Here is a 19605-nt window from a genome sequence, read left to right as displayed (position 1 = left end):
TGATTTTCCGCCCCCTAGACCTCTCCCTGGAACCACCGGTCCACCGTTACCATTTGTTTGTGTTGGAGATGATGCCTTCCAGCTTTCCCCACATTTGCTTAAACCCTTTGGAAGTAGTGGACTGACCCAGAGGAAGAAAATTTTCAATTACCGTTTAACCAGAGCACGCAGAGTAGTGGAATGTGCCTTTGGCATCCTAACTGCCAAATGGAGAGTGCTACTAACTGCCATTAAACTGCAGACTGAAACTGTCGATGATGTGGTCAAAGCGTGCGTTGTCCTGCATAATTTTGTTCTATCAAAAGAACAAGTTTCCCTGGAGGATAATGTTTCAGAAAGCACCTTACGGGATTACCAAAACCCCACTTTTCGCAGTCCAGTTGCAGTCTGCAGAATGCGGGACAGTTTTGCAGACTACTTCATGTCTCCTGCAGGATCAGTTGACTGGCAGTATGAAATGGTGTAAAAAATTTATTTATTTTTATACTTGTAAAAATACCAATTTTTGTTTGCATACAAAATCTTTTTACTTTAATGCAGCATTGTATGTTTTGCAACGGTACCCTTTAAACACTGTTAATGTTACTATTGCCATAACCTTGGTGACTTAAAAAATTAAAAGAAAAAAAAAAAGAAAGACAATAAAATTTTTTTTAAACCAAACAACTGTTTATTTATTGACTTTTACAGATTCTCATGGTTTTGGGTGGAGATAGTAGCGGAGGGGCTGACAGGCGGGCGGACCACGTCGAGAGTGGGGGACAGGACATCACGGGGAGGAACAGAAGTGGAATGGGTGGTGAAAACATGAGGTTGTGTAGAGACTTGAGGTGCAGATGTGGTGTGTGTGAGGTATGAAGGTGTTGCTGGGATTGATAACGGAGAAGTTAAAGGGGAAGAATGGAAGGGGGACGTTAAAAACTGGGAAAGACTAAGGGGGGAAGGAACAAATGACGAAGGAGTAGAATGGACGGGAGGAGGACGTACAGGAGGAGGACGGATGGGAGGATAGACGGTGGATTGAGAGGGGAAAGGTGTTGACACATGAAGGGTAGGTGGAGGGGCATGGGATATCGCCTGCGCTAGAGCAGTGTGGCAGCCTTGCATCACATGCATCTGCAGGTCAGGAGTTAGATTTTCCATGTGCCTGAGGACCGCCTGAAAAAAACAGTGCCTTGGTGACTGGTTTGCATCTGATTGCATCCTATCAAGACGACTGCTGAGTTCAAGTATGCTTTTGTTAAGCATATTGTACCCAGCAGACGTTTGCTCACTCAAAAGCTTGATGGCACTGTGAAAGGATGCATTCAGATGCAAAAAGTCAGGCGCATAGCTCCTTTCCTGACCTCTCTGGCGCTGCCGTCCTGACCACAAAGTTGGTCTAGAAGTTGCGGCAGTGGCAGAGGGGTGGGGTAAAGGGAACTCTAACTCATCACCTGCAGCTTCAAGTGACGAAGTCCGCCCTGCTGCTCCAGCGCTGGTGGATGAGGCTGAGGGATCAAACAAAAGGGTAGGTGCAGAAACAGAGGGGTCGACGTGGTCCCCGGTGGCGGACTCTCGAGGGATCGCTCCAGAGGGCTGCAACTCTGATGCAGGCTCCCGAGTGCTGCAGAAAGTGCTGTTAAAGAAGAAGAAAAAAAATATTAGTATCTTTATATTACAATTGCCCTTACTGCAAAAAAATTGAAGGTTACACATTTTTTCAGTTTGACTGAAAATATGTGGTGTTGAATATTTACCTTCTGCTCAGCAGCGTCGACCGTAGGAACGACAGGGCTCTGGCATGTTTGTATCTGCTCCTGCGTCCTCTAGATCCACTCGGGGCCTGCATCTCCTTATTAAACTCCCTCTTGAAGCGATCCCTGATTGACCGCCACCGCACGATAATCCTGTTACCTGGAAAGAGATAGCAAAAATTGGTTACTATACACCACATTAAATCATGCTAAAATAAGGTTATGAAGTGTGAATACTTACGCGCTAGATCCTGGGCCCCAGCATCGAGTTCCTCCCAGTTATCCATAACAGCACTGCACACTTCCTCCCATAGCCGTCGGGTGATTAACTGGTCAGCATGGCGGCGGTCCGACATGTTCCACAGCGGCTCCCTACTTTGTACTGCTTCGATGAGGGTGTTCACATCGATGCCCTCCTCTTCATCATCTTGTTCGGGAGCACGCTGTGAAGCCTACGAAAAATATAACAATAAAAAGGGAAAGATTACAACACATGAATTTTACATTTTACTACACAACAAAACAAAAAGGAACTTACTCTTCGGCGACCGCCGCGATTATCATTCCGACGACTATGGGAGGTGCTTTGAGGAACTCTATGTCGAGCCCCGGATTGTGAGGACTAATAAAAAAAATTTTAAAAAAAAATTAATAATGTTCTTAGATTGAGGCATATGTATTGTGTGTGCTGTCATGAATGTTTGTGTTGGGTGTAGTGCATTGTATGTGAGGATCGGTCTGTTCAAAACTTACACTATGCGCTCCCGCTCCTTGTCTTTCTCCACCCTGTCCGTCTCCTTCTGTAAGCCCCTCTGCTTCATATTCCTGTGAATACAGAACACATAAAGGGTTAAAAAACAATGACCATAGTTGTATCACCAAAAAATTTTACAGAACAAAAAAAAAAAAATACAATACCTCAGTTTGCTGCTGATGTGCTGGGGGGCTCTCAGAAGAAGACATTATGGTCTTTGCGTACCTCTTGGTCCCAAGTATCTGTAAGTATACAGACAGTTCTAAGCTACTATACACAAGGATAGATGCAGCTGTAGGATTTAACACTTACATCTTTTTTAAAAACTTTTACATTTCATCCCACACAAAATGAAATTTTTTTTCTAACCGTCATACTTTATATGGTAGATATGCTTGATGCACAAGCTGCCAAACCCTCTAGCCCTGTTTCCCCACCAAAAAAAACCCCCAAGAACCCTTTAAAGCAACACCAAAACTGAAATTGATATGCGCAATGCGCATGTTGGTAAAAGCCACCTATCAAACCTTATCAAAAATGTTCCTCATTCGAACTTAAAATACCAATTCCAAAAATTGGTAATTATGATTACCCTACAGTTTGTATTAAAAAAATTTTTTTTTTTTTTAATGGTACAGTAGGAGCTACACTGCTCTTTATTTGAAATACTATAACATTTGGGATAACAACAAAAATGCAGAACACATCACACATCATTTATACACACACACAAAACTCATTTTACACCACAGCTATAAAAAATAACAGCTTAAATAGTATGAAAAACATATAAACAGGGCAGGCAGGCGCACGCACACAAGCACGCACACAAGCATGCACGCACACAAGCACGCACACAAGCACGCACGCACACAAGCATGCAAGCACGCACACAAGCACGCACGCACGCACACAAGCACGCACGCACACAAGCATGCACGCAAGCACGCACACAAGCACGCACGCACACAAGCATGCACGCACACAAGCACGCACACAAACACGCACGCACACAAGCACGCACGCACGCATGCATGCATGCATGCTGGATGGCAGTACTCACATGGCTGTCTCAGGCAGGGTCTGGCTTGCAGGGCCTCTCTGGCTGGATGGCAGTGCCTGGCTGGCAAAGTCTTGCTGGCAGAGTGTCTCTGGCTTGCAGGGCCTCTCTGGCTGGATGGCAGTGCCTGGCTGGCAAAGTCTTGCTGGCAGAGTGTCTCTGGCTTGCAGGGCCTCTCTGGCTGGATGGCAGTGCCTGGCTGGCAAAGTCTTGCTGGCAGAGGTCTTGCTGGCTGGGTCTGGCTGGGTCTCTCGGGCATGGAAGGGTCTCTCTTGCTGGCTGGTACATTTGGGAATGACCTGTCCTCTTTATATAGTTTTTGGGTTGTCTGGGCAAAGTTGCAACTTTTTGGAGCATGCTCAATCAAAAAAAGCGGATTGAGGCGACGGATCCGCCAAAAAACGGATCGCGACGGATCCGTCGCCCATAGGCACCCATTCAAAAAAAAGGCGGACGCGACGGATCCGCCGCGTTCCGCCTTTTTGCCGGCGACAAAAAACGTTACAAAGTCCGTCAATGTCTAGACAACGTCCGCCAAATATCGACGGATCCGTCGCAAGGCGGATGGAACGGACGACCATCCGCCACAATCCGTCTCTAATGCAAGTCAATGGAAAAATAGCGGATCCGCCCAAAAAAAAAAACGGATCCGCCATTTTACGAAAATGGCGGTTTTTGACTGACGCCGAAAGACTGAAGTGTGAAAGAGGCCTAAGTCAGATTTAGGAAAACCTGACGTGGGCTTTTATTTTTGCAGAGATCGGTAGGAAGATAGTGGGACGGATCCCTCCCTCCACATTAAGTCTTGGGAGTGGCCCACATCCTCGATTCCCATTTAAACCTTCAGTTAAGGTTTGGGTGTGTCAATGTTTGGTTTGCAAGTTGCAGAGCAGGAGGCTCTGTGCAGGCCTATCTGTGTGAGACTGAACACTGGCCACAGCCAGAGAAAGCAAAGCTATTGCTGCGCCCATGAGTTACATACATGGTGGTGCAGTCGCCCACTGTAACAGATTGATACGGACTGTTATGGACGATCCGGCTGTGAACTGCAGGATAATGTTTGAGTTTAAATCTAAATTGCCAAATTAAAGACATTTAAGTTGAACTATCTTGGGTCCGTGCCTCGTTGCCGCACCGTTGTGAAAGTCACTGTTCTACAGGCCTTTATCGTGAAATATTTATTGGTTTTCATTCATTATTTTTTTGGTTGCTGTTCAGATAGGTATATTGGTCACTCTATACCTGTATCCTGGTTCCATATTCATTTTTGCTGCATATTTGTGCTGGGATTATCTACATAAATATCATGTCACTGTCTATTAAAGCCTTTTATTCACTTACCGTATATTGCTGCATCCCCTCTAGGCATGAGTCACCTTACATTTTTTTACAATTTTTTTTTTTCATTTATTAATGTTAATCAAATATTTTATTATATTATGCACTTCTTTATCCTATATTATTTTCTGAAGTCAGTATGTACTTCTCTTGCGAGTACGCTGAGTTTTATGTACCCCATAGAATTGCATTTGATGCTGAAAATCCGCATGTGCATTTCCGCTAAATACCAAAACATAAAAACAAAGCAGCTTAAGGGTATGTGCACACGTTTAGGATTTCTTGCAGAAATATCCTGACAAAAAACGGACATTTCTGCCAGAACTCCGCATGCGTTTTTTTTTCCGCGCGTTTTTGATGCTTTTTTTTTGCGTTTTTTTCCGAAGCTTCCCAATGAAATAGCAGGAAAAACGCGAAAAATCCGCAAAATTAATGAACATGATGCGTTTTTTACCGTGATGCGTTTTTTTTGGGGGGAAAAAACGCATCATGTGCACAAAAATTGCAGAATCAATTATAATTGGTGGGATGCATATGTATGCGTTTTTTATGCGTTTTTATAGCGAAAAAAAAGCAACGTGTGCACACAGTCTAAAGGAGTATTCCCTTCTCCAAGATCCTATCCCGATATGTACAGTGGTAGGTGTAATAATAATGATATTAGTATATACCTCCAATAAGAAATGTAGTATAGTTTTTCTGATTTGCGATGTTTTTCCTCATGTGCAATAATTACAGGACCTTAGGTGTCCATGGATGCCACCAATGATAGTGACAGCTAGTTGCTAGTGGACGTAACCATGGATACCTAAGGTCCTGCATTGCCTGCACATTAGGAAAGAGACATAGGAAATCAGAAAAACTATACTACATTTCTAATTGGAGGTATATGCTAATATTATTATTACACCTACAAAATATTGGGATAGGAGCTTGTAGATGGGAATATCCCTTTTAAATTAAAACATGACAAACCAAAAAAAAGACAAAAATGCATGTAATAAGCAAACGCTCAAAAATGCAAGTAACCAAATTTACTTAATAGGTGAAGAAATCAAAAACTCACCAAATACCTACCGTGGGAACATAGCCATGCTGGTGGTATAACAGAGTCGGAATATGCATGGTTTGGTGCGGGCTCAGCTCCTGAGCCTACTCCATAGACCTGCATCCGACATAGGTAGGGGTTAAAATTGAAGGATAACTTATTCTGTCTTTTCTAATAAACCTTAAATTCATCTCGTAGGCATTGGCCTCCACCATTAATTAGGAGCTCATAATTTCCCCCCGCAAAGTAGAAGCCAGCCAAAAAAAAATGAAATAAAAATAGCAGCAGTTTATTGGACTGTGTAAGAATGCCGCCGCACATGACCATAGCTATGCTTTGATAAATGGTTAGTCCTGCGTGTGCCAGTATGGCATCAGACGGCCTTTTCTATGTGCTCAGGGTTTGTTTGTATTGGCCGGGATTCCAATTCTGGATGGGGCCCATTCTAATCCTCCGCAGAATATACATTGAATGTTGCACAGCTGTTGACGGAACAGGTGCACAGCTCCTCTCTTTTTCACACAATTGCCGCCGCAGTTGCTTATCCTTTGCTGACACCAATACATTGCCACTTTTGTCTCCGTCTGGGAAAGGAGAGACGTAAAAAAAGAAAAAAAACGAACTGCTTGCTATAGATTTTCTGAGCCTTCGTATCACATTGCGAAAAATTGGGTACGGAAAAGAACCAATGAAAAAAGGGTGTATTAACAAAGCTGGTTACTGATTTGAGCCAAAAATATTAAAACGTTTGAACTTAAGGGGCCAATAAAAAAAAAAATGTCAAAAAAATTCTTAATAGATAAATAATAAATCATGATAAGTTTAAAAACTAAATGATGTGAATATTATATTTTATTATTTAATATTTGTATTTTTATTATTCTTTACTTTCTATTTTTTTTCCTCTTTCCCTTTTTGCCAGATTGGTTTAATTAAAATAAATAGAATTTTTAATAAAAAAGCCTAAAAACTAAAAATGATTTCAATTCACTTATAGAACCAGCAGAAAAAGATTTGTAAATTAAGTGCACCCAAAGTTTTTTTTTTTTTTTCTTTTTTTTTTTTTTTAGTATGAGCTTTCCAACAGAACAGCATTAAAGGGTATCTGTCAGTAGGATGAATCCTCCTAAGCCGTCCATATGAGTATGTAGGAAGTTGAACAAAATGACACCTTGATATCTCCAATCCTATGTCATATACCAGAGAAATTCACTGAGCAGTTAAGATCTATGGGAGGGACATAGATCTCCCTGAGAATCTGCCTCCAGAGCTTATTATAAGAGACATGTAGTGACATGTAATGACTGACAGTGTGTTCTCCTGAGCTACGTCTCATACTGGTAACATTTAAAATAAGCTCTGGAGGCAGATTCTCAGGAAGATCTATGTCCAGCCCAAAGATCTTAACAGCTCATTTACATATTTAAAAAAAACCTTGGATTTCTCTGGGATAAGATCGGATCACAGATATCAAGGTATCATTTTATTCAGCTTCCTATGACCTACATGGTCATGAAGACGGCTTAGGAGGGTTGATCCTACTGACAGATTCACTTTAAGGCATTGGGATTTAGCTAGACATTGTGTCACATGGAATGGTATGAGAAATTCTTATTTTTTTGCAGGTGGTCTCATCACTTCCCAAGTCAGTCAAATAATTTTTTTTTTCCTCTCCTGTCATCAGACGAGGGTGAAAAATTCAGTGTAGCTCTGTGTACATATGGGTATATCATTAAACATACCAGAGCTCAGTGCAGGAGCTAAGCAGCTGATGTATTAAATATATACTGTGATAAGCCACTGCATCAAAAGTCAAATTTCAGAGGCTAATTATGTTGACTTAACGACGGCCCGAATTTCAGAATTACTAATCTGCTTATCTCTTTAACACCATTGGCGTAAAAAAAAAAATATATTTTGAAAATTTTAATATGCGTCTGTGCTTGTGTGTGAAATATTACCGCTTACTTTAGTATTTCTATCTATGTCTAGTGTTTTTTATAGTAATATTTTTTTGTAATAGAAAAAAAAAAGACTTCTATAAAAATAGAACAAAAATAAATAAATAAACCATATCGATCTGGTTGTCAAATTTTTGTTAATTTTTTTTTTCTATTAAGCGGAGTATTAATCAAATGTATTTTGTTTATAAAAGCAACATAAATAAATCACTGATACCGCCAATCTGAGCTTTCTATCTTTTCTAGATTTAAGGTACAAAGGCTTCAGTAATGCCCTTTAGGCCTTATTCAGATGTCACTGATTTTTTATTTTATTTTTTCTCATATGCAAAAAAAAAAAAAGGACTGATTTTCATCATTGTGTCTGTTTTTACCATTGTTGTTTTATTTATTTTTAATTTTCTCATGAAAGAAAATAAAATAAAAATTGCAAAGTTTCAGGTACCAATGACAAGGGTAAAAATTGATGGCATCTGTTCGGAGACCCATAGAATTTTATGGGTGATTTTGATCCATGGCTCTGATCAAATTTTGGACATTTCTGTTTTTTTTTTTTTTTTCTGTGTGGACCACCAGAGCCACATAGACTTGGGTACATGTTCTATTCTTAAAAAATACGGATAGAACTAGTATATGAAAAATGGACATCTGAAAAATGGAGGCCTTAAAGAGAACCCATCATATCGCCTGATGTGTTTTATTTTGGAAAATATTATGAATCATCATACTATATGGATTCCTGATAATTATTCCTTTTTTTTGCCCTTTTCCTCTGTTATTCCTATTAGAAATTTCTAATAAATAGATGTTTCCTGTTGGGGGCGTGTCCGAATATACTGTCCAATCAGTAGGGACACGCCCATATGACAAAGGGAATGTTAAAACCCAGTTGTCAATTTAATTATACATTTCCAGGAAGAATAGCACAATAGAAAAAAAGCTCCATAATCCTTATTTCTTAATCATTACAAGTATTTACTCAACCAGAAATGCCAAAAGTGGTCCTCTTTAGTAAGGCCTGCACAATCCCTTTTTTTTTTTGAAGAAGAAGAAGAAGAAGAAAAGTCCCACGATGACCAGGAAATTTTCTTCTACTGGGACCTATAATAGATGTTGAAACTTTAGAGAAAGTGTTTGGCTTTCCTACAGCACTCCCACAGGGCAAATGAAGTATTACACAATTCTTATTGAAATAAGTGTTCTGTTTATGGAATACATAGATGTGCCAGGTCCTCCAGAGTGAGACTCTGTACTCCATAGCCAGGGGCATAACTGTAGTGGGTTCAGGGGTATTAGTGGCACCTTGTGGCCAGGAGGAGTCAATTTGAGCGGCTGATCGTGCACGCGCCCTGACACTCCAGCTGGTCATCTCTTAAAATTTAGTCAAAGCAGGTCCTTTGAAGGATAAGGCCGGTTTCCTATCTTTGGGCTATTTTGGGTTTAATATACATTTTAGTCTCGGGTTCATAGACTAAAGATCAAATATGGCCGGAGCTATGTCCTCTCGACTCAATGCCAGCATAAAGCTAATGTTGGCTGGACCTCTGCGGATTGCAGGCTGCTGTCCAGTTTTTCCAGTTGCAAAGCACTAAATCTAATTTTTTTCCGTTCATAACATAAGATGGACATAAGAATTCTAACAGAAGGGTAACCGGCACCTGACCTCGTGCCATTGAGATTATTTTTTTTAGATTAACTCTATTATTCTATTAAAAAAAAAATATATGTATGTATGTATGTATGTATTTATTTATTTTTTTTGCTTTTCATATGTGTGCAGCTTCGGTTGGAGGATTTGTGCCAATGGGCATCTAAATGTGAAAAATAGTTAGCAGCCGGAGGGCAGCGATTTAGCAAGCACACGCGGAATTGAAATGTATCACGTTGCTATAAAGTGCAGCGTAGGCGCATCGTAGTATAAAACCACATGAAGATTCCATAATCGCCTTTATACACTGTGCTGGCTCAGCGCTGACATATGTAATGATTTTTTTTAAGGATGAATACTCAACACAAAAATAAAATTAAACTTGTTTAAATCATTGGATAATTTTTGGACCTTTTTTTAAAAAATATTAACATCCAAAATAATCCATTTTTTTATTTTTCAAGTTAAATGGAACAAAAGCCAAAATAAAAAAAGGCACTGGAAAGACTGAACGTGTGCATGTATGTGTGTATATACATTATTTTTAATGGATAGATATCTAGAAAGGCAAAAATTAAAGGTCATTGACATGGAAGTGGTGATGGGGCTGGGGCCTGGCTCCGGTACTGAGACTCCATACCTGATTTATTGCATTTTCAACTATTCCATGTAACCAAATGAAGACCAATTAACTCTTTGCTCCAGTACTATTTTTTAAAAATACATTTTGTAAAAAAAATTTTTATTAATTCCGATTTTCTATATATATATTATTATTATTATTTTTTTTTTTTTCATTTAATATTTTTTTTTCTTTTTCTGTAATAAAACAGTATTACAGGTAAAGTGGATCTCCACGAATCCCACCTTAGACTCTATTTTGAAATTTAAAAATTAGTATAATTTTTGTAAAATTGTTTGGAAAATTTAATTAATTTAAACTTTTTTTCCTCTTGCAGGTCCTCCACGCATTTCGGACAAAGTGATCCACCGGCAAACCGTAAGATTAGGAAGAACCATCAGATTGTTATGTCCAGTTGAAGGAGACCCCCCACCCCTTACAATGTGGATGAAAGATGGACGCTCAATCCATAGTGGTTGGACCAGGTTTAGGGCATATGGTCAAGGGCTGAAAATTAAAGATGTGGAAAGCGAGGACGCGGGAAGCTACATTTGCAAAGCCACCAATGGATTTGGAAGCATCAATGTGAATTATACGCTCATTGTAATTGGTATGTACATAACCTTGTTCACAAAAATATTCATTGTGTTCATAAAGTAGGGCAAATTCTGTTATTTTTAACTCCTTGTAGGGTTCATGTATAGAATGTATGTAAAAAATTCACAAAATTTGTAAATTCATTGCCATCCAAAGCTGCATTTATAATTCTTCAGCCGTCAGTGCTGAAATCTCCCAACATTCCTGGGAGATTTGTCTTTTTAGAGCTTTCCCTTCTTCCAGTTAAAGGGATGCCAGATAATAAGCTGATCAGAGTATAGCGCTAATTCCCGACAATCAGATATAATTTGGTATTGGACATTATGATGGATGTAGATGGAAGTCCCTTGTCTCTTTCAATGCTGGTGACTCAACCATTAGCATCGGCTCCGCGTTCAGTGGATAATACTGCAGGGTCGGTCATGATGACTATTTCCCTAAATGAGTAATATTTGGCTACTGTTTTGAGCAGCTGCATCATTGATAGAATCGGAGAGGTGATTCGGTGAAATCAAGGTCATCTTCTCAGTATCTGCTCTGAGGAGAAGCTTAGTAAAGAAGGCTATAACTTGTGGTGTGTGTTCTTGGCAGAATCATGCATGACGCTAGAAAAAGCTTGACATTTCCCTGAATTATTCATTGGTTAATACTCAGATGCCGACAGCGCTGCTTGTGGAATTATAGGATTTTTTTTCCTTATAAAATTGACTTTTTTTTTCCATAATTTTTGTTTACTTTTTAAAACATTTTTTTTGGCCTGTGTGGTTTCCTTTTTGGGAAGAAAATGATTTAGTGAAAAGTTGTATCATTTAAGGTTTCATACGCATGGAGATGTTTCTTGTGTACACTTTTCTGGGGCTTTACTGTGCTGCCATTTTCCTCCAATTTTATCCAGAGGTGGTTTCTGTTGAATCGGACCCCGGATTACGGTGCTCTTACCACAAAGTTGGGGTTGGCCATAAGTGGGAGGAGGTATATGTATATATGAGTCTTAATAGTCTCGAGACAACGGCAGAGGTGAATTGACCAGCTGAGCTTTGGGTGCATTGTCTTAGGGCCCATTTAAAACGGCACCCTTAGCATCTTATCGAACCACTCCTCTCCCAGCTCAACTAAGAGATAATTTGAAGGCAGTGGAGTAAAAGTCATCAGTAGTGGACTGGCCAGTTGGGAAGACTGGCCCATAGCACCTTATCTAATTCCCCCCATCTCCTTTAGGAGTCACTTAGACAGATGGTCAGTCCACCACTGCTGGATCTTGTTCCTAAACCTTCTAAGTGTCTCCTAATGGAGATGGAGGAATTAGACAAGGTACTATGGGCCAGTCTTCCCAACTGACCAGTCCACTACTGATGACTTTTACTCTGCTACTTCAAAATAATCTCTTAGTTGAGTTGTGGGAGGAGTGGTTTGATAAGATGCTAAGGGTGCTGTTTTAAATGGGCCCTAAGTCACTGCACCCAAGGCTCAGTTGGTCAATTCACCTCTGCTGTTGTCTCTTCAGAGTATTGGATCCCATTCCCAAGAGGGGCCCATGGCATCTTACCAAACCACCCACTACACACATCTCCATTGAGATACTTGAGAAGTATGTATTCAAGAGCCTCCAGTGGTGAACTGACCAATTGGGGAGTGAACCGGCCATCTGAGCTCTCATGACCAAGAGGTTACCATAGGCCTTTACCCCACCCTTCCTAACTTCCATCTTTTTGTGTCATATCAATGTTTGTGGCCACATGATCATAATTTGACCCCAGACCAATCTTGGTCCATCCTATTTTTTTCCCCACCCAAGACTGTGTGTTTTATGGCTCAAATCACACATTAAATAAAATAAACCCTATAATAGTATATGTGAGTAAGTTTTATGCCCTCGGGGCCCTTCAGTACAGATAGTCTTGTTATTTTGACCCGAGATAATTCTTGCTATGCCTAGAAATTCAGACTTTGCTGTCCAATCTGTTTTAGGGTGTAGAAACATAGATAGTCCTAGGACACGCAGGTTCTACGACCTCGCGCTGGATAATTAGGAAATGCTTACAGACCTGAATAATGGAATTTGTGGTTGACATAATGCCGCGGCCGGTACAGTAATTACCTTCTGCGAGCTTGACTCCAATTGGCCGCTGTGAGTTTCCTCGCATGTATTCTCCCCAGGCTAGTAAATAAAATGTCTTCCAGATTCAATTAGACTCCAGGACACTATTTCTAGTTTATCAGTATCCAAAACATATTTTCCTAATGCGGGAAATGACTTCCCCTTTAATGTTTTCAGATGTTTTTGAAAAGTCATAAAAATTAAAGTTCTTCTTTTCTCCCACATAAGGCATCCATGCTTTCTCCAGATGTCGGGGCTTAGTGCACGGTGGATATAGGATAAGCTGGAAGGATTATGTATATATGCATGGAAATGAATAAACATCCACTTTTCAGCTTCCAAAAATGTCCTTTGCGGAGATTTCTCAGCTAAGCCGCCTGTGTGTACTGTATTTTGTACAAATAAATGTCAAGAGATGGGAATAATCCGGCCTTACAATGTCTGCAGATGTGCGACTTATCAGGCTACAGTCATCAGTTCAGAGAAGGGTGCAAAAAAAAAAAAAAAGTCAGTAGTCTGCGGATTGAAAAGAATGGTTATCTTCCCAAAAGTTTTTTTTTAATTTAATGAAAATAGATACTGTGAAATTTCAATAATCCTGCACCTGGTTCTCCCGGAATTCTTAATATAGGTCAAAAAATTCCAAAAATTATCCACTTTTCCAGCGACAACACTTGGCGCCACTTTTCCTTCAGGAGACCTGGCGCCAACACCCCTGGAACGGCACCTGTGCAGAAGGTGAGCACTTATTCTAAAAAGAGGTTGTCCAGGTAGTGTTCAGCCATATTAATCTTACAACAATTGGGAATGGCTGCAAGTTTTTTAACCATTCCAAGGGAATCCCTATAGATGCACCATGCCTATTTTCCGGGTGGGAGTTTTTGCAATTTCTAACTTATGAGGACCCCTAGGGGTATGTGCACTTGCCATCTCTAAGATGCCATCGGACCTGCCAAGGAATTTCTAGACCAAGCCACTTTTGGAAAGAGCCATCTGTCTATTCCCTGAAGTGGTTTCGTTGGAAGTTTCGCCAGCGGCTCCGTCTTTGACATCTTTTTGCTAAAAATTTTGACTATAACTAGCGTTGAAAAACATGCTGCTTCTGTTACCCACTTCAAGGTTTCCAAACCCTGAGTAGCAACAAAAAACAGAACATGAGCACAGCAGTGTCTTTTTGATATTACTGTGCATTATGTTTGGGTGCAAAACAATCCACTGTCCACAAGTACAATCTGAAAACCGGTAATCGAAAAAGTTTTGCAATTCTGCAGTTTTTTGAACTTAGAACGTGCCAGAAGCATGTAGAATTTCCGTGAACTTGACGCAGACAGTCACGCGCAATGAATTCATACTGCAGCGACGCTTCATCATTCTCATTTATGACCAAACCCAACATTTTTGATTTTGAAGTCTTCTGTAATTGTCTATCCTGCACTCAGCATCCCTAATATCCACCACAGACCTTCTCTTCATGTTCCATCCATGTGTCAGGATCGTGTTCTCTGTTGCGTCATTCCAATATCTTCCTCAATGTCTTTCTGTGCCTTTGAAGTCAGGAAGATGGGCGAGTTTAGACCTTCTGATTTCACTGGAAGGATTTAAATAGACATTGAATTGATTCTACTCCGGGTTCGTCAGAGAAAGCGCTTTTGACAAATCCACAGATTTAAAGAACCCCATACACATTAGACTAAAATCAGCCATATCCTCCAATATTGGTAGCTTTCTGATGAAGGTGGGGAGCTTAAAGGAATTGTACCAAGTTTGGAAGTTATCCCTTATCCATGGGATGGGAAAAAACGTCGCAATTGTTGGGGGTCTGACTAACGGAACCTCAAATGAACCTAAGAACCGAGAGTTGAATGGAGTGGTGGTCGATCATGCTCATCTTTGCTCCATTCCATCTTAATTGGATCACCAGAGATAGCCGTTCAGCTGGTCTTCTGCACACCAATTAAAAGTGAATGGTGTGGAATGATTGACCACCACTCCATTCAACTCCTAGTTCTTGGGATCAGTGAGGGTCCCAGTAGTCGGACCTCCTAGCCATCAGGAAGTTATAAATTCCAAACTTGATACAACTCCTTTAAGAGTTTCAATATTTCACTCTAAGCAAGACGTAGAAGAATGTACCTCACAACCTTTCAAGTCCGTTCACTTCCATGTTCAATTGTTGTATTGTGCCTCCTTTGGTGATACAACTGCATATTGTGCCAACCCATCGTCCCGTGGTGGTGGTGGTGGTGATCGCTTCCTGTTGCTCGCTTATTGTTCCTTAGAGTGCCGAGTGAATAAAATTCCTCCAATTAAATCCGCTTTGATAATGCATCTTACAGATGCCCAAATGTGAAAAATTCCTGTTCAAAGACTTCAGAAATTCTAATTTGTGAAAAAGTTTATACAAATATGTCAAGAAAATCTTTTGTCTCAAAGAGCTTGGGACTCGGTGACTGTGACCTTTGGGTATGTTTTTCTTTTATTTTGAGTCCTTTTTCAGTATATTATATTTTTGTAGAACATTATGAATGGCATATTCTTTTTCTGTTCCCTTTATAGCTCTTAAAGAATCGTTGCGGAGGCCATGGCACACACACAAGTGCCTTATGAAGTTGTCTAGTCAGACTCGTGTCTCCATGCTCTTGTTTTCCTTGGTACTGTTGAAAGCAAATTTTTTGATGGTTTGCTGCATCTGTAAATTTCTTCCCAGACTAATAAGAGCAGTTGAACTCCTTTACCTTGGGTGTTTGTCAGATTTTTTTCCCTTGCTTATATTCTCCCAGTATGTAGATGTTCACTAATTTAATGAAGAAATGGGAAAGCCAAGAACAATACGTGTAGTCTTTAACCAGTAGTCGAGTTAAACAGGCTTTGTGGCTTACCACAAGATTTGGAATGACAATTACTACACGAGAACAAAAATTACAAGTTCAACGGAAGGAATCCTTCTCTAAACCGACCAGTATTGAGACTCTGTAAAAAAAAAAAAATTAAAGTTCAGTTTATGAAACGACCAAAAATTTAAATATACAGAAATTCTGGAAAAAATAATAAGCAGCTTGGGTTGAAATGAAGAGTGAAATGAAAAACACTGTCCATTGTCTCCTTAAACTGACAAATTTCATTTCCTATAGGGATTTAGAAGAAGCGAATGTGTTTTCCATTAATTTGTATGTTCCGGGTTAAACCAATTGTGTAAACAGAAGTATCCACGCAGTAATAACTTATAGAAATAAATGTTCTCCACTTGGGTTGGAAAAATAGACATAATAATTGGAATAACAGGAGGTGCCTTAAGTGTAATCCGTAAGTAAAATGTACCCATGCATAGCGATGAGTTCGGTTTCATCCTTGATGTGACATGGTGGACCTTCAGATGTTCTTCAATGTGTCAGCACATGCATTGTCTCATCAGGGGTAACGTTAATAGGAGTTCATGGTCATTTTTCTAAAGCGAACCTGTCATCTCATTTATGTTGCCTGGTTCAAGGAGTTTGAATCAGACACTGGCTTTGGATGCAATTTAAACTTTGGAAATCCGGCTCAGAGACCATGTGTCTCTCCTGACTAATCCGTCGCCGCTCGCCAGCAGCTTCTCCCCACCTTGTTGCAGTTGACTGTCATGTCTCCCCCCATGTGAGAGACCTGTCAGTCAATGGTAGCAGGTCGATGAGTGACCTGCCAGTTAAAGGGAGCAAGTCGTTGAGAGACCTGACAGTCAAAGCGAGGAGATCGGTGAGAGACCTGCCACTCAAAGCGAGCAGGTCGGTGAGACTCCTACCTGTCAAAGGGAGCAGATCAGTGAGAGACCTACCAGTCAAAGGGAGCAGGTCGGTAAGAGACCTACCGGTCAAAGGGAGCAAGTTGGTGAGAGACCTACCAGTCAAAGGGAACTGGTCAGTGAGAGACCTACCGGTCAAAGGGAGCAGATCGACGAGAGACCTACTACTCAAAGGGAGCAGGACGGTAAGAGACCTACCTGTCAAAGGGAGCAGATCAGTGAGAGACCTACCAGTCAAAGGGAGCAGGTCGGTGAGAGACCTACCAGTCACAGGGAGCAGGTCGGTGAGAGACCTACCAGTCACAGGGAGCAGGTCGGTGAGAGACCTACCAGTCACAGGGAGCAGGTCGGTGAGAGACCTACCAGTCATAACGAGCAGGTCGGTGAGAGACCTACCAGTGAAAACAAGCAGATCGGTGAGAGACCTACCTGTCAAAGGGAGCAGGTCTTTGAGACCTACCAGTCAAGGGAAGCAGATCGGGGAGAGACCTACCAGTCAAAGGGAGCAGGTCAAGGAGAGACCTACTAGTCAAAGGGAGCAGGTCAAGGAGAGACCTACCAGTCAAAGGGAGCAGGTCAGGGTGAGACTTGTAAGTCAAAAGGAGCATGTGGGGGAAAGACCTGTCACTCAAAAGGATCAGGTCGAGGACAGACCTGTCAGTTAATGGGAGCAAGTCATGGCGAGACATGCCAGTCAAAGGGAGCAGGTCAGGGCGAGACATGTCAGTGAAATGGAACAGGTTGAAAAGAGACCTGTTAGTCATGGAAAGCAGGTCAGGGAGAGACCTGTCAATCAATGGAAGTATGTCGGGGCGAGCAGGAGTCCGTCAAGGAGAGCAGGTTGGCGAGAGACCGGTCAGTCAAGGGAAGCAGATCACTGAAAGACCTGTCAGTCAAATGGAGCAGATTGGAAAGAGATCTGTTAGTCAAGGTGAGCAGGTCATTGAGAGACCTGTCAGTCAAGAGGAGCAGGTCGGAGAGAGACCTGTTAGGCTACTTTCACACTAGCGTTAACTGCAATACGTCGCAAATGCGTCGTTTTTGCGAAACGCCGCATCCAGCAAAAGTTTTTGCTGGATACGTTGTTTCGTCATAGAGTAACATTAGCGACGCATTTGCGACGCATTTGCGACGCATTTCCAAACGGTGAATGCGTTTGGCGGCGTTTGGGCGTATGGTAGCGGTCCGTCGGGAGAAAAAAACGTTACATGTAACGTTTTTTGCTCCCGACGGTCCGCTTTTTCCGACCGCGCATGCGCAGTCGGAACTCCGCCCCCACCTCCCCGCACTTCCCCGCACATCACAATGGGGCAGCGGATGCGTGGGAAATATGCATCCGCTGCCCCCGTTGTGCGGCGGAGACCACACTAGCGTCGGGAACGTCGGCCCGACGCGCAGCGACGGGTTGTTCCCGACGCTAGTGTGAAAGTAGCCTTAGTCAAGTCAAGGAAAGCAGGTTGGGGACAGACCTGTCAGTCAAGAGGAGCAGGTTAGGGAGGGACCTGACAGTCAACTTGAGCAGGTTAGGGCAGCATGTTCTGACATGTTCTCTTTAAATACTGTAGATCAGTGCCAGTCACACATTGTGGCCAAAGAGTCCTGTTTTTTTGAGAATAGCAAAAAAGCTAGGCTACTTTGGATTTGGGCTGCTGTCAGTAATTTAGCACTAAAATTGGATTCGTGGTAGGAATTTTCCATAAGGATGCTTATGATCATATATTTTTATTACATATTTGTTAGAATTTTTTTACTGGCTACTTTTTTATATCTTTAGTGCTGACCTGAATGTTGATTCCTGGCCAGTATGGATATCTGATTGAGAACATGGCTGATTGACTTGTAACATACGTCTATGGCCAGATTCCCCTTTCAAGACGTTTGTATGACCTTTGAATAATTGAATGTGCTATGAAGTCTGCTATGATCTTGCTATCTCTTGACCTTTAAAGATATGCCCATCATCCAATTCTTTGTTCAAAACCATTAAAGGCCTAACATTGCCCAAATTTTCCAGCTGCTAACTATTCCGGATTTCATTGATGCCATGTGTTGTAACTGGTGCTTGCATTTTGTTCTTCTTTTTCTGATGGCAATGAGAAGATCAAAGATTGTTCAGATGTTTTACGTTGTCTTATCTTTACGGGTCTTCAGCCTCTGGGGTTTGTACTTTTAATCAAAGCCATAAAGGTACACACTCCGTCACCTTTTGGTGGTGTTAAGATATGGTAGGTTCATATTCTTCAAGATCTGGGACAATCGGAGACTCATTTAACACTTGGCCAGTTCGACATGGTGCACTTTAAAATCAATCATAAAATGTTAACAAAAAAATAGGGCTGTAAAAAACTAAAGTTGGTGAGAAGATATACTGAATGACATCAAACATGATGCATGACTTGATTCATGGGAATGGACACTTGCTCCTTCTAAGAGAAGTTGAGTAAGAGAACTGTTGAGTTCTAGAGATAAGGTACAACTGGCATTTCACAGTCCTATTGGATAAAAGGTGCCACCAACCAGTCAGGTCACTTTTATGCTGCATTGTGTGGTGGATTTTGCTCTACCCCTGTCTTAAAGAGGACCTGTCACCAGATTAGTGGTCAGTTTTTGCTCTTATCTTTTTTCCTTTGCTCCCCTTTATATTGTGTGTTTTTGTTATTTGAATGTCCGCCATACTGTTCCAGAGATAACAAACTTTTTATTTACTGCAGAATTCTTTGTGGGTGTGGCTCACAGGATGATTATGCAAAGCAGCCTGAAGACACGCCCCTTAGGATCCTGTAAGCAATGTCCTCTTTAGTGAAGACAATAAAAATTAGCGCTAAATAAAAGTCCCATATCTCCGTATGTTAGATATAAAAAAAACAACAACAAAGAACGGAATACTCGGGGGAAGCCGGTATAAAATAAGAGCAAAAACTGGCCAATTTTGACTTAATTCCAGGTCCTTTTTAAGGGCAAGGCC

The 19605-nt window shown here is 41.2% G+C and overlaps 2 protein-coding genes across 2 annotated transcripts in view; one reads left to right on the top strand and one right to left on the bottom strand.

Annotated features, from left to right (window-relative positions):
• The window catches only part of FGFRL1 (fibroblast growth factor receptor like 1), a 171946-nt gene that overhangs the window by 93892 nt on the left and 58449 nt on the right, over window positions 1-19605 (top strand). The window contains exon 3 of the mRNA XM_077280222.1: window positions 10505-10777. Coding sequence (XP_077136337.1) covers window positions 10505-10777 — 273 coding nt within the window. The remainder of the gene's footprint in view (window positions 1-10504; window positions 10778-19605) is intronic.
• Window positions 685-2351, bottom strand: LOC143811469 (uncharacterized). Its single transcript, XM_077293225.1, has 4 exons — window positions 2275-2351; window positions 1978-2188; window positions 1740-1896; window positions 685-1618 (listed from the first exon to the last, which is right to left on the bottom strand). Exons 2-4 carry the CDS (start codon window positions 2090-2092, stop codon window positions 685-687), a joined length of 1206 nt encoding a protein of 401 aa, XP_077149340.1. The 5' UTR covers window positions 2093-2188; window positions 2275-2351.

Source organism: Ranitomeya variabilis, chromosome 1, assembly GCF_051348905.1.
Source record: "Ranitomeya variabilis isolate aRanVar5 chromosome 1, aRanVar5.hap1, whole genome shotgun sequence".
Classification (NCBI taxonomy): domain Eukaryota; kingdom Metazoa; phylum Chordata; class Amphibia; order Anura; family Dendrobatidae; genus Ranitomeya; species Ranitomeya variabilis.
Note: the sequence above shows the minus strand (reverse complement) of the source record. Positions and strands in the feature narration are given on the sequence as shown.